The sequence below is a fragment of the Kwoniella mangroviensis genome, assembly GCF_000507465.2.
Source record: "Kwoniella mangroviensis CBS 8507 chromosome 1 map unlocalized Ctg01, whole genome shotgun sequence".
Taxonomy (NCBI): Eukaryota; Fungi; Basidiomycota; class Tremellomycetes; order Tremellales; family Cryptococcaceae; genus Kwoniella; species Kwoniella mangrovensis.
The window spans coordinates 12,508,988-12,530,898 of record NW_027062533.1 but is presented as its reverse complement, the minus strand read 5'-3'; the positions used below and the strand labels follow the sequence as shown (position 1 = coordinate 12,530,898).

General features: G+C 47.1%; 10 protein-coding genes across 10 annotated transcripts; 4 read left to right on the top strand and 6 right to left on the bottom strand.

The window, feature by feature from the left end:
* Positions 1-38: 38 nt before the first annotated feature.
* On the bottom strand, positions 39-1,444 carry I203_104743 (uncharacterized protein; the record flags this gene model as incomplete). The annotated part of the gene is made up of 6 exons (XM_019143671.2): positions 39-105; positions 151-504; positions 555-659; positions 707-1,092; positions 1,140-1,225; positions 1,285-1,444. 6 exons carry the CDS (start codon positions 1,442-1,444, stop codon positions 39-41), a joined length of 1,158 nt encoding a protein of 385 aa, XP_019006720.2.
* Positions 1,445-2,305: 861 nt separating this feature from the next.
* On the top strand, positions 2,306-3,299 carry I203_104742 (uncharacterized protein; the record flags this gene model as incomplete). Its single annotated transcript, XM_019143672.1, has 5 exons — positions 2,306-2,381; positions 2,430-2,550; positions 2,608-2,783; positions 2,894-3,107; positions 3,167-3,299. The coding sequence occupies 5 exons, from the start codon at positions 2,306-2,308 to the stop codon at positions 3,297-3,299; spliced, it is 720 nt and encodes a 239-aa protein (XP_019006721.1).
* Positions 3,300-3,724: 425 nt separating this feature from the next.
* Positions 3,725-6,487, top strand: I203_104741 (uncharacterized protein; the record flags this gene model as incomplete). Its single annotated transcript, XM_065517601.1, has 16 exons — positions 3,725-3,746; positions 3,799-3,811; positions 3,871-3,907; positions 3,956-4,413; positions 4,533-4,656; positions 4,714-4,893; positions 4,954-4,982; positions 5,029-5,163; positions 5,228-5,342; positions 5,407-5,501; positions 5,559-5,739; positions 5,794-5,916; positions 5,967-5,998; positions 6,064-6,134; positions 6,195-6,267; positions 6,340-6,487. The coding sequence occupies 16 exons, from the start codon at positions 3,725-3,727 to the stop codon at positions 6,485-6,487; spliced, it is 1,836 nt and encodes a 611-aa protein (XP_065374419.1).
* A 480-nt stretch (positions 6,488-6,967) lies between these two features.
* Positions 6,968-8,759, bottom strand: I203_104740 (uncharacterized protein; the record flags this gene model as incomplete). Its single annotated transcript, XM_019143674.2, has 12 exons — positions 6,968-7,033; positions 7,094-7,187; positions 7,244-7,577; positions 7,691-7,860; positions 7,918-7,935; positions 8,000-8,062; positions 8,117-8,208; positions 8,272-8,285; positions 8,350-8,421; positions 8,482-8,510; positions 8,565-8,700; positions 8,753-8,759. The coding sequence occupies 12 exons, from the start codon at positions 8,757-8,759 to the stop codon at positions 6,968-6,970; spliced, it is 1,095 nt and encodes a 364-aa protein (XP_019006723.2).
* An 868-nt stretch (positions 8,760-9,627) lies between these two features.
* On the top strand, positions 9,628-10,477 carry I203_104739 (uncharacterized protein; the record flags this gene model as incomplete). Its single annotated transcript, XM_019143675.1, has 2 exons — positions 9,628-9,690; positions 9,743-10,477. 2 exons carry the CDS (start codon positions 9,628-9,630, stop codon positions 10,475-10,477), a joined length of 798 nt encoding a protein of 265 aa, XP_019006724.1.
* A 200-nt stretch (positions 10,478-10,677) lies between these two features.
* Positions 10,678-12,655, bottom strand: I203_104738 (uncharacterized protein; the record flags this gene model as incomplete). The annotated part of the gene is made up of 9 exons (XM_019143676.1): positions 10,678-10,818; positions 10,870-11,155; positions 11,218-11,537; positions 11,587-11,613; positions 11,664-11,937; positions 11,989-11,998; positions 12,061-12,147; positions 12,196-12,465; positions 12,529-12,655. 9 exons carry the CDS (start codon positions 12,653-12,655, stop codon positions 10,678-10,680), a joined length of 1,542 nt encoding a protein of 513 aa, XP_019006725.1.
* Positions 12,656-13,693: 1,038 nt separating this feature from the next.
* I203_104737 (uncharacterized protein) lies at positions 13,694-14,997 on the top strand (the record flags this gene model as incomplete). The annotated part of the gene is made up of 7 exons (XM_019143677.1): positions 13,694-13,854; positions 13,911-14,094; positions 14,159-14,328; positions 14,387-14,529; positions 14,594-14,755; positions 14,811-14,921; positions 14,981-14,997. 7 exons carry the CDS (start codon positions 13,694-13,696, stop codon positions 14,995-14,997), a joined length of 948 nt encoding a protein of 315 aa, XP_019006726.1.
* A 410-nt stretch (positions 14,998-15,407) lies between these two features.
* On the bottom strand, positions 15,408-16,091 carry I203_104736 (uncharacterized protein; the record flags this gene model as incomplete). The annotated part of the gene is made up of 4 exons (XM_065517600.1): positions 15,408-15,488; positions 15,553-15,789; positions 15,860-15,993; positions 16,055-16,091. 4 exons carry the CDS (start codon positions 16,089-16,091, stop codon positions 15,408-15,410), a joined length of 489 nt encoding a protein of 162 aa, XP_065374418.1.
* A 433-nt stretch (positions 16,092-16,524) lies between these two features.
* Positions 16,525-19,238, bottom strand: I203_104735 (uncharacterized protein; the record flags this gene model as incomplete). Its single annotated transcript, XM_019143679.1, has 9 exons — positions 16,525-17,523; positions 17,579-17,761; positions 17,819-17,894; positions 17,947-18,013; positions 18,069-18,208; positions 18,263-18,333; positions 18,394-18,663; positions 18,715-18,741; positions 18,801-19,238. 9 exons carry the CDS (start codon positions 19,236-19,238, stop codon positions 16,525-16,527), a joined length of 2,271 nt encoding a protein of 756 aa, XP_019006728.1.
* Positions 19,239-20,473: 1,235 nt separating this feature from the next.
* I203_104734 (uncharacterized protein) lies at positions 20,474-21,817 on the bottom strand (the record flags this gene model as incomplete). The annotated part of the gene is made up of 4 exons (XM_019143680.1): positions 20,474-20,699; positions 20,858-21,135; positions 21,219-21,734; positions 21,791-21,817. The coding sequence occupies 4 exons, from the start codon at positions 21,815-21,817 to the stop codon at positions 20,474-20,476; spliced, it is 1,047 nt and encodes a 348-aa protein (XP_019006729.1).
* Between the last annotated feature and the right edge of the window lie 94 nt (positions 21,818-21,911).

Genomic DNA, 21,911 nt, shown 5'->3' with positions numbered 1-21,911 from the left:
ATCGGTTCTCGCCCCGCCAAGAATGAAAAGCACATATGCTACGATTGAGACGACGAAACCGCCGATGACTGCGAAACGAGGTTTGGTGGATATGGCGGGTATTTGCTAGGTGATCAATCAGCAATGAATCGACCCATTGCCAACACTCACATCAGCACCAAGCTCATACTAAATGCGGTGATACCTTGTGGCAACAGCCTTATACCCGCGATAATCGGAAGGTCGTTATGCACTTGCATATACGTTTCTGCCTGGGCGACGAATTCTGCAGCCCACCAACCGTACACTAGCAACGCAAGGACTGACCACAATAGGAAATTTGGATTCTGCCATGTGCGCGAGGGGATAAGAGCGAAACCGTCTTCAAGCCGTCTTTCCCATAGGAAGAACGACGGGTATAGTAGGAAAGAGATGATGAGTGGGACGTAGAACGAGGGCCTGCTGAATCCACGTGATGCGCCGAGTGTCAAGCCGACGATTAACAGTAAGGAAGCGGAGAGAATGCTGGTGCAGATGGTTCAGCAAATTCGTCAGACTTTCACTTCACCACTCACAGGAAGACACCCGGCAGATCCATCCGCTTCAACTTGGAATGAGAAGCGGCATTCTCACCTCTTGCTTTGGGTATCAGAAAGAAGGATAAGGTCGCTGCTGGCAGGCTATGTAAATGATCAGTCGACATACCAACACGGACAACTCCACTCACATGAGAGCCGCTGCAATTCTAAAGTACCAACGCCAACCTACCAACTGCCCCGTGGCAGGGATCTGCAAAAGAGCTCCTCCAATGATCACACCAGATGAATTGGCTATAGACCCAGTGATACCATACACCGTGAAAGCGAATGAAAGCTCTTCTTTGGTGAAGATGGACGTAATTAGACGGTAACACGATGGAACCAGACAAGCACCGCAGAGCCCGCTGATTGCTCTGACCACGAAGAACGCGATTGGATTCGTCAAGAACGAGATGATGATGTTTGCGATGCCCAATCCGATGAAGCCGAAAGTGAACACTAATTTGGGTGAATATAGATCTGAGACTCTTCCCCAAAATAGCAAGAACGACGCGAATGTCACCCCGTAGCTGGTCTATGGAGATTTGAGCGATAAGGCTTGATGGCAGGAACAGAACTTACAATGATCCATGTCTCTTCAGCCGTGCTAATGCCTAAATCCTCCGCAGTGGAACTGACCATGACGAAGAAGACGGAGAAACCGACGACTGGGGAAGCAAACACTTTGGTCACTGTCGCTGCTACCGCCAATTGCAGATGTACTTACCATCCATGAACAATCCCATTGAGAATACCGCTAGAAGAGCGTATTTTCTTCCTTTTGACAAAGACCGAGCTAGATCATGATGTAGTGCTTTGGATGTCTGGTCTTCTTCGACTTTACTATTCTGTTCGCCCGGCAACGATAGCCCTGAGAGCTCTCCCATCGCGACTGAGGAAGTGGTAGTATGGTGATAGGTACTTGGCGAGTCGCTACTCCTCCAACTCGAAGATAGGCATACAGATTCGAAGAACCCATCGCTTCAAACGATCTCGACTTCAGTGGATGGTATGGGTCAATCTGTAAAAGACTTTCTCCACCCCTATGAAAGTCGTTAGGTTATCATCAACAGTATCATAAGAAATCGCCCCTGAACAGCGGGATTGCCAATAACGAGAAGCAACCTCCACCACAACAACGGAGCACCTCCACCTCCTCCACCCTGGTGATGAAAGTTTTATATGTAGTTATGTAGATGGGGTGACAAGGAAGCCAGTGAGGATGGAGCATACTTCGGATGCATGTACTATGCGATAGATGTAGCCAACCTCGATTGCTACCAACGGAGCGCTGTTCACTGTTGAGGGGATCCAGCTCATCACGTGAAATAACTCACTGGGTCTCTTTCCGATCGCTCGATGAACCCTCTATAACACACACCCAAGCACACCCAAACACACCCAAACACACCCACACACACACAGCCTCACGCAGCTATGATGGACAGTCGAACACAAACCGTGTGTAGTGTGCGTGCGTACGCATGCGGTCATTCCTTTCTGGTGCCAGTCAAAGGGACACTACAGTACTTTCGCAATGAAGTTGGACAAATACCCCAGTGAAAGGAGTGATCTCCCAGCCAAATTATGCTTCAAGGGGTAGAGAGTGATTATTGAGTGGTCATAAAAGTAAAATGAGACCTGTAGACACCCATGACCTTTTGATTCTCTTCTTTGCCAAGTTCGTTCCATCTAACCTACTCTGATTTGAATCATCGACACCCGATACCCGACCTGCCGTAGCAGCCATGGCCACGACGCAATCATACGACGACTCATCACCTTATATCTCATATGTTGGGGACTGGAATCTGCAACAGGATTGTGAGGCTTTGATCACTGGTGATACATCCAGCTAACGATATACTATAGCCGATCCATTCCTTGGTCGATACAAAAACTCGACTTTCCACTCAACAACCAATGATGGAGATACAGCTGTGATAGTGTTTGTGGGCACAGATATACAGGTATACGGAGCCAAGAGGCCAAAGTGAGTTATAAGAGCGCCTCACTCACACCCCTAGTCACTGAATGTATTCCATCGCAGCCACGGCTTCCTATCAGGTTTGATAGATGGTGGCGAAAAGCAATATACGAATGGAACAGCGAGGGATCCAGAACTATATCAACAAGTCCTGTTCGAAGCTCATGGTCTGGAGAACAAGACGCATACGGTGATAATGACAAACGAGCCGTTCTACGATACTGGTGTGGGTGGTATATGTGAGTGGTAGCTTAATTCCTGATATCGCCTCGTATCTTTTTACTCATGATCGACCCCAGCCGCTATTACTAGGAACACCCACTGACGCTGGATGCAATTTATACCACAGGGCTGGATATCGACTTCTTCTCGGTCAACGGTACACCCATAGCTTCCGAGTCCAATTCGAACTCGGGACAGACCACAGCATCATCAGGAAACTCAGTAGCATATACTGGAACAGCGACTTTCCAGACCGTTCCTCCATCCGGTGTGGGACCGTATTCCGTTGCAGGTAGTCCAACGGCGGTACAATTGGCGGTCAGCGTTGCTCCTTCTTTGTTGTAAGTTCAGTGGCTCTCGTGTCACCAGAGACTCGCGTCAATGACTTGCTCTGTGATAGGGACAATCAAAGACCAATGACGGACAAAATCGCAAATTCATCTTCAACTTCCCTATCAACGGATCTTCATCTTTCCCTGTTGCTAGGAATGTTGTTCGCTCATGCAATACTGGGTCGATTCGGAAGGAACTGATACTTTTGTGGGCGAGATCGTCATCGCTCTTCCCACCTTTTTGTACCCCATGTTATTCTGATGTATCCTTTGTCCAATTCACTGGTCAGGCCAGTAGACCTCCCGAAGTTTGAGGAATATACTCCTCATGAGGACTGATTTGAGCTCAGATGATGAGCAGACTTATGAGGTTCATTTCACCTGACAAAGCTGATCGAGGATTGGGTCTGGACTGGCACAGTGTTATGGAGTGGACCACTTCGTTTTCATGCGATTACGTAAGATGAATAATTAAGCACGAAAAGTGTAAACAGACCTCTCGTACACAGCTTTATCATTCCCTACCATACATCGTCTACATCTCATATATCTCATGCATATATCATCCCCATTGAACATATATCACTGCTCAGAAGACCAATTTGCACGGTATAGGACGTGTAAGCATGCCCGCTGCACCGAAACATAGTGAGTGGATTCCTTGTTTAGCAGAGGAATGTCAGCTGAGTATGTTCCATAGGACCCCTGGCTCGGTGAGTTGATTGGTCGGTGACAGGTGATAGGTGAAAGGTCTGACTGTATAGCTACACAGCGGCGATGCTTGTCAGTCGTGCAAGACTCGCAAGATTGTGAGTGACATTGTTACCATCTCTTGGTAAGCTGACTGGATACATCAGCGATGCCCAGCGGAGAAACCATCGTGTGCAAATTGTCTCAAAAAGAACCGAGAATGTATATACAACTCGACTCCGACCAGTGCCAGCGACATCTCACCTCCCATTCCTACCTCCAACGTTCCTCCCATCCCCGCTATCCCCACCCACTCCTCTTCATCATCTTTAGACTTAGCCCCTCAATTAGACGTGAACAGTACACCAGGTCGAAGAGGTTCGGCAATGTCTCCTTTTGACATATTGCAGTCCAACTCCACCATCCCCACTTCATACAACGCCAGTCCATGGAGTCAGGATACCAGCATGATAGGTGTGCTTCCAAGTATGATGGGACCGGTGCAGACCATGCCGTCACCTTGGAATGAAGTAGACATAACCTCTTTGTTAGGTCAAGGTGTCTTAGATGGCGGTTTGGCGTGGACGGAAGAGACGGAGCTGAGTGAGGTGGAGAGGGACCATCTGTGAGTTGAGACTTCTCCGCTCAATCCATTCCACTACCTTTCTTGATTGAAACCCTTGTTATCAACGAGGGTAGCCTTTGCTCCGTACTTCACTACGATGTCCACTGACAAACCTGCAGCCTCCTTCTCTACTTCACAGGCCAGAGAATCTTTGGAGTGGACATGCACATCTCTACCTTCTATTCACGACTTCAGTCACCTGATCCAGCGCTACGTCCTCATCCGTGTCTACTAAACGCAATAGTGGGTAAAACTGTATATTTGTGGCGCGATTTCCCCGCTGAGAGACCCTGCTTTTAGTATCTGATGACATGCAGAGGTTCACCTCTGGAATCACTCCGACGTCAAGAACCAACCTTCTTGAAGAGAGCGAAGGAGCAACTGGATCTCGCTCTCAAGAAAGTGGATCACGTATTTGATGCTATCCGAGCAGGGATTATGATTGCCACCTGGTACTTTGGCTTGGACAGCCATATGGAGGTGAGTTTATGACTTTTCTTTTCCTCCTCCTTGCAATTCCAGCTGATGTAGCTGGTATAGGGCTTGGCAATGATGGGTCTTACTGTTCGGTGAGTTTTGAGCATCGGAATCCGTCATACTGACTTGTCTTCGCAGAGTTGCCATAGCGTCTGGTTTGGATACCATACAGTCTTCCGTTGACTACAAGTGCGAACTCACTCCCGGGGAGGGTAGAAAACGTGACAGTCCGGCTCTGTCTCAGCTGGAACTAGCAGATCGGATCTACGCGTTGTGGGTTGATCTTGAGAATCGAGCAGTCTTAGATCTTTCAACTGATCAGATAAGTCTTTTCTAGCTGGACTTTATACCTAGTCGACAGATGTACTTCCATCGCATTTGAGCTTCCAGGTGGATTTGACTTGCAAAGGATCAAGACACCTCTTCCACGTCCATGGGCAGAGTATGAGACTGTGAGTGGGAGATTGGGTTGTTGGCGGATATCATTCAGCTGACTCAGCTGACTGTATATTGCAGAATGACCCGCACCTTGCTTCATGCGATCAGCATGTGACTGACTTATTCGTCGATCCGCCTCCAATTACATGCGATAAGATGCATCTGCCTGAGGTGTGAGTGATTAGTCTCGCTTCTCGAGCGCAAGATTTTAACTCTTTGGCATACTCCAGCGGGTATGTCCTCTTCGCTATCGAATTGATGTATCAGGTATCACGCCGGCCCGACACCGAAGGTCAAGAGCGACTGGGACATGCCATCGCGAGTTTCAACAAGACGATACCTCCGGAGCTGAGACAGACGGCCACATCCTCAGATGGTAGACCGACCATTACTGCTGATACCGCGACTTTAGTAAGTTGAATCTAGTGAGACGTAAATTCATTATTAATCTTGGCTTGATCATAGCAATTCATCACTCTCTGCACAGAAATGCTTCTTTATTCGATCGACTCGGTCGATCAACCCAATCCAAGGGCTTTAGAAGCGGCCAGGAAGATACTGGGTGTTTTGCATTTACAGAGAGATGCAGTGAGTTTAGGTTCTTGCCTATAGAAGATTCGCTGATGAATTGAACGCAGGACATCGGCGATGTCAATCTGTTTGCAGTGATGTGTGTCAACCTTTAGCTTATTGTAGACAATATCTATGCTGATTTGGGCCCACATCACCCTGTAGAATTTGCTGTCGAGTTGCTACGCTGTTGATCTGGGAAAGTAAGCGATTGGAAGCTAACGGGGATCTGTTTGGTGAGTCCTCCGATCATAAATCTGTAGATGGTGTCAATTGCTAATGTGTCCGTGATCCAGCCGCTGCAACTTACGTCAAGGACGTGCAGTTCATAAGTACCTATATACAACGGTTGGCATATACGAACCTAGCGTGAGTTTTTAACATTCCCCGTCTTCTTGTGCGTAGCAACGGAGAACTCATTCAAACCTCAATGTGGTGCAGAAACGAAGCGCTAAAAGGAATCGAACGATGTTGCAAGCTCGATTTGGCCGATCTAAAACCTGAACGCGATACGGAGAAAGGTGGTACAGCTAAGCAGAGACTGACCGGGAATGTGTATAGACGTCAACGGACCCTGTCACGCAGCTGATGTGGGTGGTTCCCTCTGATATTCGATGAGCGGGGCAAACCGATAAATAAGTAGTTTGGTTTATAGCATGAAGTTGGTTCAAATTGGGACTCAGTATGGGCCGGGAGCGAATATGTAGTGGCCGCCATATCGTTAATCGTTGTAGTGCATGAATAACACAATTGTATCAATGAGTGATCATGATGAGGTGCACTCGTCCACAGACTCGAGTGAATGATTGTGCCTAATTGAGCATTGTTCGCAGTACATGTTAAAACCTTGAGAGAAAAGTTCAGACGTATATGCAGCATCAGAAATTGTTTCGGCGTGAAGACTTCTATACATGCCTGTCTAAGAAAGAGAATTTGAAAATTGTCCATCTATGGTAATACGCTACAGGCTCATGTAGATTCTATTCACTTGTTGATCTCCAAACTTTCTGATCGAGGGACATTCTGCTTCTCTTCATAGGATTCCATGTCCCCCTGAACCACCGACAACTTAGAAAAGACGCCTACCGAATGCCAAACCGGGATGGATGATAGCATAAGTGATAGCGAAGGTAGCCTGATTCAAAGATAAGCCAGGCAGCAATGAGTCAGGAGAGAGATCGGCCGTATCACTCACCATCAAGAACGCGTCCAATCCCAAGAACAATGGCTCGTTAATGGCGATAGCACCTTCCCATCCGTCAAGTAATTCAATTGATCTGTAGACGGATCTAAAGGAGCAAGCTGATCAGCGCCAAAATTGAATGTATTGATAAGGGATACTCACCTTATTATGATGAGCAAAGTACCGAAAGAGATCAATCCGCACATCAATTTGACTTTCCCATCTGATAATTGTCTTTCACCTCCAGCTACGAATGGAGCGCTATCGCTGGTGTACGATGCACTACTCCCTTCAGGCTTCATAGCGTTGATCATCGCTGGATCCTCTACGAGGGTAGCGGAAGGTGACATTTCGATATTTTCAAGGGCTGCAGCAGGGGCGTTCTTTTTTCGGTAGAATCGAGCGAATGGGTTGAATTGTCTTTTGGACGGTCGGTGGTTACGTCGTCGCCAGATCCATTCGGCAAATAATCCGGTGAAGAAGATGGTCACGATGACTAACCGAGAAGGATATGTCAGCGTTATGTACAGAGATACAGAGAAAACGGGACAGGAGGATGGCTAGTGGATTGGTCAGGGAGGGGAAAAATGTAAACAAGACCACACTCACGTTGCAAGATGACACCCGCAGTCATGATATAAGCACCCGTGTCGGCAACATCTCTGTCATCGGCAGTACCGGCAATGCCTCCTCCTGCACCTTGAATGACTAGACATGCGATATCGGCTATGACGAAGATCGTCGAGAATGATTGAGAGTGGAGGGAGACGTAGGAGGGGCTGTGTAAGAGACTGTTCAGTGAGTTGTCGACATTTGACAGGAGGGAGTAGGCTTACCCCGCAGCAGCGATGATCCTGTCGTGAGCGGTGCAAATCAGCTCTTTCGTTACCAGTAGCTCAGCTTGTGAAGCCTACTCACCTTCCAAAGAGGATATAGTTGGCGGCAGAATAGAAAGTAGGAGCGATAACGAGACAGCAGATTCTGCGGGAATCATCAAGTCAGTATTGATCGGTCGAAGACTTCAGTACAACTCACTGCATAATATACGCTCCACGTGCACTATTCCATAAACCACCTTCGTTGGGTATCCATTCCCAAGATAACACACTCCAGAGTCTTCCTCCCCACTACGAATATCAGGCGAATTAGTCGAGACCAGCATTACTAAGCGATAGAGCGTGAGTACATACCCCGGCAACCTCGACTATGACAGTTCAACATGTAGCTCAGCTTATGCAGATCAGATGATGACTGAGACGCTCACTCACCAGCTGTGCCAGCAGCTAGAGTGGGTAGAGTCCACCAACATTTCCAAAAAACAGTGAGAAGGAGTTGGGCGACTGTCGTATTCGAATATATGTTAAGCTGGGTAGTCATATCATAGTGAAGAGAATACTCACCAAGTGCAACCCCAAATACAGAGATGAAGCTTTGGTTATAAAACATCAGCACGACCGTGCTCAGAAAGGGGATATTTACTCACACATAACTCCATGTATCCGAAACTGTATATCCATATTGAGAATACTCTACCTTCCCGCTGAGCGAGTTGGGCGATCCCTCGACGTTGTTGCACTCAAAGGGAGCGAGGGTGAGGTTGTGGGTTTTATAAATGAAGCCTGGGAGAGTAGGTGTTAGTCAGGCCAGTGAAAAGAATGGAGAGGAACTCACAATCCATGGTGAGTTATTCGTGATTCCAGAGGTTATGGTTATACTTTATACTTTGTATTGTACTTGGGACTGGAAAGTGATAAGGAGACGATCCATCCTTCTCTCGAAGACCAGTATATATATACACCTGTATATGGCTTCGGCGAGGCGGTGGTCAAGATAGACATACCGAGAAAGGACTGTGACCATTATCGGAGCCCATCTTACCAGTCGATTGTGTATGTATCGGTCAGCGGGCCCATACGACGCTAGTGGGTGTATGCAATAGTCAAAGGCACGCATGCATGCATAGCCTGGATCGAGAAGCCAAGGCAGGACGTGTATGTATGCGTGTATGCATACGAGTATGGCTGTGTATGTTGGGATAAGTGAGTGAATGTGTTTCGGTGTCCGTGTACTGTTGAATGTTTGGTGACGATTCGGTGACCGACAGTCACACTTGACCATGGCCGTTATATATACACACTAATCAGAGCGAGATCCCAGATCTGCTTACTACACAAGCCACAAGAGATGATCGATGCACTGCTTTTGTCAAGGTATCCTCAGAATATGCTATCGATCTGACCGCAAGCTCTCATGGTGAGCAGATAAGGTAGAGATCATCCTGTACTCGTAGAGTTAGTTATCTTCGAATGGATGGATCTACTTCATACATACAATTTACTTGCCACGTGAAACGGACCTACCTCACAAGTGTGATTCTAAAGTTGACATTTACGAGATGGGACATAACACGGTGAATGAATGATGTCACAGTGGAGAATTAAACACGAAGTAGGACTCTCATGTTGGCTCAACGATCTATTGTATATATGCTGACAAGTAAGCTCTCGTGACCTACTCATACCCCTACAGTCCAGAACTCACAGATCATGACTCCCGTCGACAGTCTTTCCTTTAAATGCGCTTTGATCACTGGAGGAGGGGGTGGTTTGGTAAGTCCTCATCCAAAGCAGATATTCATGTTCATGGCTGATCACCTCCTAGGGCAAAGCCATGGCCATCGAGCTTCTCAAACGAGGTAGAAAAGTTCTCTTAGCTGGTCGTACTGAGTCCACGCTCAAAGATACGGCCTCCGAGATCGGTGCGACGGGGTATTACGTGTTAGATACCGGTTCTTCCTTAGATGAGATCTCCCATACAGTCCAGCAGATTATCAAGGATCATCCGGATGTAGATTGCTTGATCAACAATGCAGGCGTTCAAAAACCTCTGCACGTTTTGTCAAAAGATTACAAGTTTGATTTCGCTTCGGCGGATCAGGAGATCAACATTAATATCCGAGGACCAATGTACCTCACCGTCAAGTTCGTTCAAGATCACTTCAACAAGCTAGAAAACGGAGGGGTGATTATGAATGTCTCATCGGTACTTGGTTTCATACCTTTCAGTACCATCAACCCGGTTTATAATGGTACCAAAGCATGGCTACATATGTTCACTACGAATATACGTCAACAACTCGCCGCGGAGGATAGTAAGATCAAGGTGATTGAGATAGTTCCGCCTCAGGTAGAGTCTGACTTGCATAGGGATAGACTGAACCCGGATGACAACAAGAAAGAAAACAGTCCGACCGCGTTGTCGGTGGACGAGTTCATGCAAGATGTAATTAAAGGCTGGGAGGGTAATTTGGATACCGTAGCGGCAGGTCCAGGAATACAGGTTACCAAGCAGTGGGATGAGGTGTTTGGGGAGAAGTTGAAGAAAATGGCAAAGTAATCTGGAAGGAGGATCGTTGGATAGTCTATACATGGTGAGTCATTCATGGCATTTACTATTCCATACGCCAGCGAATGCAAATCACTGATAGATGTATTCATGTATGCAACAGGTCATGCATATCCCATTATAATCCAATAATTCTATGTATCAATCTATTATACTCGTCTCTACCACTTTCTCCTTTCATTCGTAACCACCTATGCCCATTTACCCAGCACACTCATCCCGATCATACCCGCGATCATAGCCAGCAACGCAGCAATAACCTTGTATGGTTTGGCATCTCTCAACGGACCATCGGTGAAATCACATGACAGGAGTCGGAAGGCAGCGTAAAGCTATGAACGTTTTTAGCTGACTGACCTGAATTACCTCGCGCACGTACTCACCAGGATGCCCGCACTGATCGAGTTGAGAATACCAACTGATAACAACGAGGCTTTCCCATTCTGTGAGAAAGACTTTCTCACTCCGATACCAATAGCTATACCGATAGGCGTGATCAAGGTGAATGCCAGAGCCATCAGGAATTGTCTAGCTTTTGAGATTGTCCGAAGTAAGGCTATTCTCGCTCCTAATGCCAATCCTTCGAAGAATTGATGGAACACAATGACGATGAGGAGGGTGGTCCAACCGTTTCCACTACCTGCACCTAGAGTAACACCGATCATAATGCTGAGGGGATTGTTAGCAGTTAGCTATACAATCGATTCTCTATTGAAAAAATTTGTACCTACGAATGGAAGATAATGCCCAGTTCCAACAACACAACCTCCCAGTTCTGTCTACCTTCGAGTACCAAGTCATACCCATGATCATGACCATCGTGCGAGTGATCATGCTCAGGAGATGCTCGAGAGCCTTTCTCATTCCCAGGTGAACCTAAAGCTCCACTGGCATGATGCTCATATTTCCTGTGTGCGACTCTGGATCCGACAAAGTCGAATAAGAAGGTGATGAATGCAGCGGCGAGGGCGATGGCTGGTGCGGTGGATTCGTAAGACATGTGTCCAATACATTCGTTGGCGAACATGACGAAGCCGTGGTAGAGTAGGTGCTAGGGGTGTGTCAGCGAAGATATGGCACGGCTGAAGAGTTGTACGTACAATGAACGCTGTAGACAATATAACACCCTGTTCAATCCTGTTAGCATTTACCTTAATATGACAACAAAATCACTCACAGTACCAAAGTGCTTGGCGATGAAAAAGATATTGGACCACGATCCAGCCCTTCTCCCAAAAGCAGTATGCTCTCGACCGACACTTGACACCCGAGTGTCCAAGCTGTCAGTACTTTGATCTCTCCTCCTTGCCCAACCGGTGAACAGTGGAATCATCGCTCCGAGACCGGATGTGACTAAAATAATGAACAGTCCGCCAACGTGTAGACCCATATTGAAGTCTTCGAGTAGGACAGCACCACATGCAAGGTCTTCAGCGGAACAATCACCGTGTCTATAGTAGGGTTAGCGGATTCTGCTAATGAATCATGTGGAACTAACTCACGTGTGGCCGACTAAGGATGAACAGTAATCAATCAGCCTGATATTGATGTGCATTGCTGATCATCCAACTCACCGTGTATAATACATTCTCCCGTGTCCTCAGCACTCTCAGCAGCCTCCAATTCCTCTTCAGAATCGAAACAATCCCAGTGCGTTTCGTCTAAACCACCAGATCAGCTATAGCCTATCGATCGATTAAGCCACTCACGCCAGAAACAATTACTACTCTCAGTTGGAGATGGGACGGTAGGCTCGGTATTGGTAGTTGTACTAGCTGTGTATCCAGAAGCGGGACCCTCGCAATGATAATGATCTATGTGAAGAACACATCCGACTGATTCTGTTGGAGGAGGAGGTACTCCGGACGAGAGTGAGCTGGTAGTTGGCGTGCCAGCCTGACTTGTGGAAGCGGCAGCGGCGGACGAAGTAGCCGAGGTAGCACTGTTTCTGGGTCCGGCACACTCCCAGGCCCCGTCGACTATGGCATTTGAGAGTTGAATGAGTCAGTGTATAGTAAATTAAGCGTTACAAGTCAACTCACCCTGTCTACATCCGATCGATTCAGTGGGAGCGGGGCCAAGAGAGCTCGAAGAGCTGGTAGTGGCTGGACCGAATTGGGCACTGACAGCGACGCTGACGAGAAGAGCAGACAAGAGCGTCGACCTCATGTTTTGAAAGGGTTTGAGTATACCAAGTGTCTGAATGTTGGTGTAGTAGTTGCAAGATCAAGCTGGCACCACTTATATACCTTCTTCAGTTTCAAGTATGCCTTTCCCTGGGAGTTTGAGAGCACATGCACAAAACATGCAGTCGATTTGCCTACCCTTGGAGGGGGAAGAAAGAGTACCTCTTCTTAACGATCCAGTGACATGTCTTAGTCCTGTCCGGGATGCTTCCTGACTCCTCTGCGTCATCCTCATCTCATCTCTTCTTCGTCGCTCCTATCACAATGTCAATTTTCAAAATCAATTGCACACAAATGATATTTAAGCATGACTGTCCTTGGCGAGATCCGCAGCCAAGACTATCAGATTACATCAAAATGAGTACTTCAATTTGAACAGTCGTCGTTCATGATAACTTTTGTATGAGAGTGAGTACCTCGACGGTGACCATGGAGTCTTGGCACGGAAGCAATCTTGGAATCAATTTAACCGACACCACCATCAACGTGGCTAGAGGGGACAATCCAAGTTGGATGTCTGGTAATCTTCTTTTGCTGTCTACACACTTCTGAACTTCCGAAAGAGAAGTAAACTAGACATCCTCTGCATACCCCAAAAATAAGACTGTACGGGTAACCTTTGTCTCTTGGCAGGCACTTGGAAATCGATTGTGTCCATCTCATCTCATTCCATCTCTGCTATTCTCGCACTCGCATACATCAAGTTTCTAGGGTATTGAACATCATTGAGTCCCACTTGGCGCACGGTCATGGTCATCGTGTGGCGGCTTACCATCAGAGGAGCGTGATGGAGAGTACTCGAAACAGCGGATGATGACGTCCGAGTGAGTATCGGGGACTCGGACTCCACTCTGCATCTTCCGGCTGAGATATTTTCGTCAAGACTCCGTTTGAGAGGTATATAAGCTGATCTTATACACCAATCTTCGAGTCTTCTCAACTCTCAACTCGACTCACCATCTGAGCTTCTCTCATCACTGTCTCCTCTTTGTCAAACTTTACAAATCAGAAACTTCCCAAAATGGTTGCCGCTGCCTTGATCTCTGCCGCCGCTTTAGCCGGTGTCGCTCTCGCTTCGCCTATCAACATCGCTAGAGAGTTGAATCAGAACTACAAGACGGATATCACCATCCACGAGAGCTGTAATGCTACTCAGAGAAGGATGCTCGAGAAAGCTTTGTCGTGAGTCAAATTCAGATCTATGTGATGTGAACCTCAATTCATATTTGGATCATTAGTGACACTTTCGAAGTCGCCACTGTCGCTCAAGAATACGTAGTCAAGAACGGAGCTGAAGACCCAGTATTCCAGAAATACTTTGGTAAAGAGAAAGAAGCCTACTCCACGGTCGTAGGTGTATGGGAGTCTCTGTTGACCTCGAACAAGGATGGTGTGATCTTCAGATGTGACAATCCCGACGGAGTGAGTATTCTCTCCATAGATATCAGGCGTTCAACTCAGCTGATAACACAATTTCCATCTCTAGAACTGTGGTCAAGCAGGATGGAGAGGTCATTGGAGAGGTGAAAATGCCACTCTGGAAACTGTCATATGTGATCTGTCCTACACGGACAGGTATTTCAACGAATACTTCTGCATGAACGGATACACCGTAGCCGGGAGTCCGCTCGGTACCCACTGGTCTATCGATTTGATGTAAGCTGATCTTGATGCCCCTTTCAGACGATTCAGCTGATGACATACCTTACTCTAGCCACCGAATGTTCCACGTCCCTGTCATCACCAACGAACTTGTCGGTCACTACTCGGAGGACTACGCTTCAGCTCTCGAGCTCGCCGAGCACAACGCCACCTACTCACCTATGGATTCTGACGCCCTTCAAGCGTTTGCTGCTCGTGAGCTGATCTTCTTACGCTGCTCGATCGGAGTTTTTTGTTCTGACAATGGTCCTTTACGTAGATGTCTATGCTGTCGAAGTCGCTCAAGGCGGGGATGCTTGTATTGGTCAACCTGCCGAATCCCATGACCACGCCTCCTCTGCTAGTCCCTCCTCTACTTCTTCTCAAGCAGCCTCTGCTACCAGCGCTGCTGCCGAAGCCTGTCACACCCATGCTGATGGTGGTGAGTATGATCCTGGTATGAACCAAAGGTTAATTCGCTAACGTCACGGTTACAGCTGTCCACTGTGAATCAGACGATGCAGCCTCAGCTTCGTCAACTGCCACTGCCACTGCCGCTGCCGCTCAGACCTCAGCTGCCGGAGACTGTCACACTCATGCTGACGGCAGTGAGTTGACCGGTATTTCGAACAGAACTGTAAGAAACTTGCTGATGCTTTTTATGTAGCCGTCCACTGTGTGTAAACCGCCATCTCATATGAGATGTGAGACTCGAGACGTAAAGTAACGGTTAAGAAAAAAGGTCCAAGGGGATCTCACTTATAATAGAATTTTTTCGGAACACAACACCTATAATAACATTTGGTAGAACAGAAATGCACCATAAACGTATCACTTCTGCTGGTTCATTTTTGAGATGACGAGCTCTCTGCTCTCTGAGACAATACTTGGATTGTGATGCTCATTGCATCTTCTGCGACCACTGCAGACTACAAACGGTAGATCATCTTTCATGCTTCTTGACATTTCGTTCATGGAATTAGTGTACAGACAGTTTTCTTCCTTCTTTCGGCGCTGGCCGGGCCTCTGACCTGCGGAAGACAATTAGCATGAATTGACGAGGAAAGATCTCCGCAGACCAACTCGCCACCCTCTTAATCTTTAGGGAAACGTCTGAAGATGTCACCTAATTTATCGATTGGAGCGGTCATTAGTCCCACCACAGTCTCGAAGGGCTAGGTTTTGGTTATCAGCATATCAGTTTTACCTAAAATGGGCACATGGGGTAGCGATAATCACCGGCTTGTCAGGAGCACTTGGGTGACTTCTAGTCGGAACAAACTTTTTGGTCCTTTGGAAGCTAGTAGCAAGTTCGGCTGATTCACCACCGGGAAGGGATTGTTCTAGTTTAGGCATATCTTCTTGCTCTTCTCCCTTGATATGCTCGGATAACTCTCCCATGAGTTGTTTGAGAGTTCGCTCGAACTCGGGAATGGACGGTTTGAGCTGTTGAAAGGTGTTGAGGAGCTCTTTTGCCTTGGGGGTCATGGTGAGCCAGTGAGGTTCTCATCAAGAAGGGAGATCACAGTCCTCAAGATTCACCCACCTTGGCGAGCTCTGCTCTATCCTTATCAGCCATAGCTTTGCCATCCGCAATGTACTTCTCAAAGGCCGGGTAGACTACCAATTCCTCGCCGATCGAGTGTCTGGCCAACTCCCAGGTGAATTGGGTTTTGCCATCTGATCTTATCGTCGTCGGTAGTCGCTTTGAGGACATTATCGTAGTACTCTTCGAGCTCACGGTGGTCGTGTGAGATAACATCTGATACAGTTGACATCTCTGCTGCTGTTGCTAGTAAGCGGATCTGGGTTGATAATGGTCGAATGCGCGGGATTATGCGTGTGGAAAGCATTGATAATGCTGATAATGACATGTATGGGAGATTCAACAAAGGCGAGCAAGGTTTCTGCTTCAGTCTTATACTATGCAGTATGCCAGTGGACAAACCAGCGCCAGCTGAAGAGTCATCCTTCGTCATATCCTCTGTCACTTGACTACGCCCTATCTCTACGTCATGAAATTGGCAGTACATAGATCGATTTGATTGCAAGCTGGATTATGCCTCCTCTTAACGGCACGATTAGATAAGGAGGGTTTGTCAACCGAATCGGCTGGACCATAACGTGGGAATCTTCCAATCGAGATGACCCTGTGAAACGGCTATTATTCCATTCTATGGCTATGCATAAGAGATTAACCAAACGAGGCAGCTACCACGAAAACAGCTCTTCGAAATATTCCAAAGTTCTTCCATCCGCTTTACCTTCCTCTAATCCATACAACTCGCAAACAGCTTTACGCATATCATCGATCATCACCGCCGGTCCACATGCCGAAACTGCCAGTCTTTCACCACCTACTAATCTACTCAAAGCGGTATCCACGAGATGTTGCATTTCCGGTCTACCATGGTAGATCTTCAATCCGGTGTTTGATCCTCCTTCTGCCTCTTTCGATCCATCTTGATCGTTGATTTTCTCCTCAGACGTGTTTGGAGAAGACCCAACGGTGGATTTCGAATTATCTCTTGACATAATAGGTGATCCAACTAAAGTCGAAGTTGTTGAATCGATATCTTTGGTAAGATGGAGTTGTATCTTGACTGATATACCTTCAATACCCTTTGAGTTATCCGTAAACTCCTTTAGCTCGTTTTGCAAAACGTCCATCGCATAGTGCAAGCTCTTCACCACCCACACCAAAGTAACGCTCTTCGTCCTAACATCCTTCAAGTCGTCTCGATGATGTTTAAAAGTATGGATGTAAGCCAGCATCGAAGTGATCCCACTTCCTCCAGCAACCAACAACAAACTCTCATACCTCTCGACCGGGTTGGTGTGACCATATGGACCTTCCAACAGCAACCTGATGCTATCGGTCCTGTTAGGAGTCTTTGACACCCTCTTCCTCCAGTTCTTCGTTGCTCCCTTTTGAGGCGCGACCAGGAAATGCAAAGTGGTAGAACTATCGTTGATCTCCCATGAAGCCACTGTGAAAGGGTGATTCTCCCATGGTTTTATAGAGAATGGATGGTAGAGGAAGTAGTAGTGGCCTGGTTTTGGGATTATCCTGATTGACGTCGTTATTGATAGTCGAATTAAACCGGAATCGTTGTTTGACATGACAGCGATGGTGTTTTTACCTTTTTCGGATAAAGCTTTATACGTTAAGACTATGATACGTAAGAGACGTATCACCCGGTCGAGACACTGCACAGGTACGTCAGTAAGAGCCATTCATTGGTCTGCTAGACTTTGTACTCACCCATACAGCCACACAAGCCCAGACATATGGATTGTACTTCCCTTTCATGTGAGTCAAGTGGAAGTAGAGTAATACCAGACTACACAGAGCCAAGGCGATGTGTGTGATAAGGAAGATTTCGTACCATCTCGTTCGAATTGGTTTGATCGACAGCGTCGCAAGGAGTATGAAGCAGATCAGAGCCTAGGCAGGAAGCGTGTCAGGGGAAATTAAGCAAAAGAGATGATGTTAATCACTCACGAAGATACCCGTGGTCCAGTACATCCGATGTAAGAATCGATCAGTAAGATCATTCCTTTTATCGATCGTGTAGCATCTAAGCGCAACTCGTCAGTGGACTCCATGGTGACAATGACAACTTGACTCACATCCCGTGGATGAAAGCTTGAATCACAGCCAATCGAGCGATATATCGATGCCACAGGTTGACAGAGGCTAATACGGTGTCAATTAGGACTTACATCGGGCAAAGAACTCCAAGGGAACTCACAATACGACCATCCGGTAAGCCACAGCACCACATCATTCCTTCCGGCCAACATCCACAACAGTGGCAAGTTGTATACGCACATCACACCGGTTCGGTACTGCAGCTGTACCAAAAGTTGTGATTGTTTATCGTTGGTATCTCTGAACGCCAACTCTGTCAGATATGATCCATCTCAAGGGGTGGCATCGACTTACTCGGTATCATCATCGAATAGATCATACCCCACACAAGTAAATATCACGTTGATAGCGAGGAATAAGAATATCTAGTAAGACACCCACGATCAACATGGTCTCGCTTACAGCACGTCGCTAATACGACTCACCAGGATACTCTGCAATCTAGTCGGTATCGACACCCACCCCCAGGGCTGAGAGTGTCTGTATCCGAACAATGCCGGTGTAGTGACTTTTTTCCGCCACCAGGTGTATCCTCTTGACAACCTGGAGCTGCTGCCTCTCGTGTTGGGGATGTTGGCTTCTTCGGGAGACGTGGCGATATGTCTGTGGACGGAAAAACTCAATAGCCTGTTGAAAAGACCGATAAAAACTGCTAGGATCAGGAAAAGATAAATCGTGAAACCGAAAGCATGGCTCTGTGAGGGACGTTAGCATGAGTCTGATCAGAGAGATATTGTCAAACTCACATAGGCTTGTTTCTTCCATTCCGAGACCTGGACAGATGTGATCAGCGTGTGTGTGTGGAGAGAGAGAGACCGACTGACACACTCACGATTGTCATGTACCCGGCGTTGAACGAACGTTGGTCAAGTAACACAGTCCCATTATACTTCTTGCTCTTTCCGAAAACATCTACGGACTGTACAGCTGACTCGTCGATATTCGCCAACAGGACGTCCTGGGCTTCCAGATGAGTCTTGGAATCTTTGCATTCCGCTGTGATATATTCCCAACCTGCTACCTGTTGTTTCTCTGTACAGTAATTGCTCGAACAAAGAGCCATAGAGTTGACGAAGGAAGTTGAATTGCATTGATCTTTCATCGCTGGTTTCTTCGCTTTGATATCCCCAAAAGTGAGTAGAGATAACGCATCGTAACATCCTTCGACACATTGGTGGGATGGTTGTTTAAGTGAGATCTTCAATTGGTCCGCTGAGGAAGGTATGACCAATAAGGTCAACCATAGCAGAGTGAGCGATCTACTGAACATGTTGAGGAGTAGGGTGATGGGTCGAATGAGTCAAAGGACTGTAGCATCTCCATCTCATCATATACATATATATATCTTGTTTCGAGAAAAGGACCCCAGGCTAGATAACGAAAGCATAAACATGCGGACTCAAAAATTTGAACCACATCTTCATCTTCTTCGCATTCACCGTTGACAGAATTCCTTTCTTCTGTGATAGGAACGGAACATGGGAAATGAAAAGGGACTTCCCAAACCTGATCTAAGAAAGGATGATTGAGATCTGTAAATTTCATGCGAACAATCTCTCGAATTTGCCTTTGAGTGAGTACGATCTCCATTGTACTGTAGGACATGTATCTTTCGAGCTAAATCCAATGACTAGGAACGAACGCAAAAACCCTCTTCTTCGGCTTGACGATTGTGCCGTGCTCACGAAAGTCCCTATCAATCGTGCACTTCTTCTAGTCATTGGTCTGCAGTCGGCCGATCGAGTAGAGCCTTACAAAAGCCACGGAACAGACAGACTCGTCTAGAGCAATTGGAATTTCAGGTGCGCCTGCGAAGAGAAACTTTAAGGTGACTGACTGTGATGACCAAGAACCTTGAAAAATTATTTATAGAACCACCCTCAGGAATCTCGTTTATCAGATAAAGTGAATAATCGATTGATCCCATCGTGCAGTTTGCCCAATCGCACTAGTGCAATATTTTACCCTTGGAGGCGTTTTGCACAACGGATCTATGGCCGTTCGGTCGTCATTGCCTTATCTGATTAGACCAATGATATCTACGGAATACGTAAATGTATGGGAAGCTAGCCCAGATCGCTAGATGAGATGATTTATTTTCGGTCGAAAATGCCTCGCCGCACGAGATCTAGTCTGAGGTTTAGGGGCGATTAAGCTTAAGTACGTGGCTACAGTCCATGAACGCGGCCGATGAGGCAGTTTCGGCCTCGGACTAGGTTCAACTGGGTTGAGACAATAAGCTACATCGGATGTGCTATGTGCATGGCTTTGATGCTGTAGAGGGAGATATGTTCCGAAAAATGCGGATGGTAGCAAGCAAGATCCCTTTGACGGCACCTGATTTGAAGATCGAAGGACACAATTTTAGACAGGGTGGGAACAATAGTTAATGGATGAAATTCTATTCTAGCCATAGAATGACGAAGTAATCGGGCATCGTAACGGAACCAGAATATGGGCAAAACCTATGGGCAAAGCCATTTACACTAAAGATAACGCAAATCATTAATCCACCAACATATCATGGAAGTTGCCTCCACCAATCTGGCCCCTTCCTCTACTTCTTGGTCCACCAAGCCTCGAGGATAGCGGGGGTCCTCCTTGTCGCCATGCTTCAGATCGTTGAACTGCGGCTGCTGCTTCGGTGGAAGGTGTGAATGTTGATCCATCGGAGAGGGTCATTATGGATGAGGAGGGGTTGCTGGCGAGTATGGTATCGGAGTAGAGTTTGCTGGGGAGTGGGGCAAGTCAGTATAATGCGTCGCACGATACCTCGATTTCCGCCGGGATGAGCGATCGCTGGCGGAAGTTTGAAGTGTCTGAGAGAGGGGATATGGGTAATATGGAGATGACGGGCAAAAGGTGGTAATTTGGGTGAATCACACTTACCCGGACGAATCCGAGCCTAGCAACTCCCTTCCAACGTTGTTTCTTTTCGGAGCAGCGGATTGCTGTGCTGTTGGCATTGAAGCTCCTATTCTACCCTTTAAACCTTGATTGATGATCGTTACACTCAATGTGTTTCCATCTGCCACCACACCATGATATTGCTTGATCAATCCTTCTGCATCGGTCCTGTTTTCCAACTCGAGATCCACTGTGACGGTTTTTGGATTGACTGGAGGTGATGTTTTGGAATTGAGGATGACGAGTGGGGCGAATGCGGACTAAAGCAGGGTCGTGAGCAAAGAGCGATCACCAACGGTACAAGAGATTCATCTGTGTCGTAGTCGATCACACGCCCACTCACCTCTACATCCTCCACTGTAGTCCCTACTGCTAGATTCTGCACTCTGACCCATGTGGTCCCTCTAGCAGCACCCATGATCGATACTTGATGTTGCGTTGTCACCAACTCTCTACCAACCGGTCTCACATCCCTCACCCTCTGAGCACCTAAGCCCAATGCAGCGTTCAGCTGATCTTTACTCTGATTATTTACACCCCTCCCACTGTCCTTGGGTCTTTTGCCGTTACCTGAGGGGAGCAGCTCTACACCAGCGTTCGGATTGTTCAAGTTGGCAGGAGGCGGTCCATCGAATCCGTGCAATGTGACATTGGAAGACGCTGTTGGAAGCAATTCTTTACCTTGACCGCCTGATATACGATTCAGCAGAGATGCTTTGGATCTTGGACCTGGTGCTGACGATGTGGAAGATGAGGACGATGAGATACGAGACGCTAGTGACTGGTTGACAGATTGATGAAGATCATGTTTCCATGTACCAGGCGCGTCCGGGTTGGCCTTGCGATAGCTGTCAGGGCGCTTCAGAAGGACAGAGAGTAAGCATCCAGCTATTCGATCAATAGGGATAGACCAACCTGATATGGCTTGGCTGTCCTGACCATGATGCTTGTCTTGATGTGAGCAGATAGATAGGAGCAGAGCGAGAGTGTAAATACAAGGTCATGATTGTCGATGTCGAGTATCGAGTGTGGATGA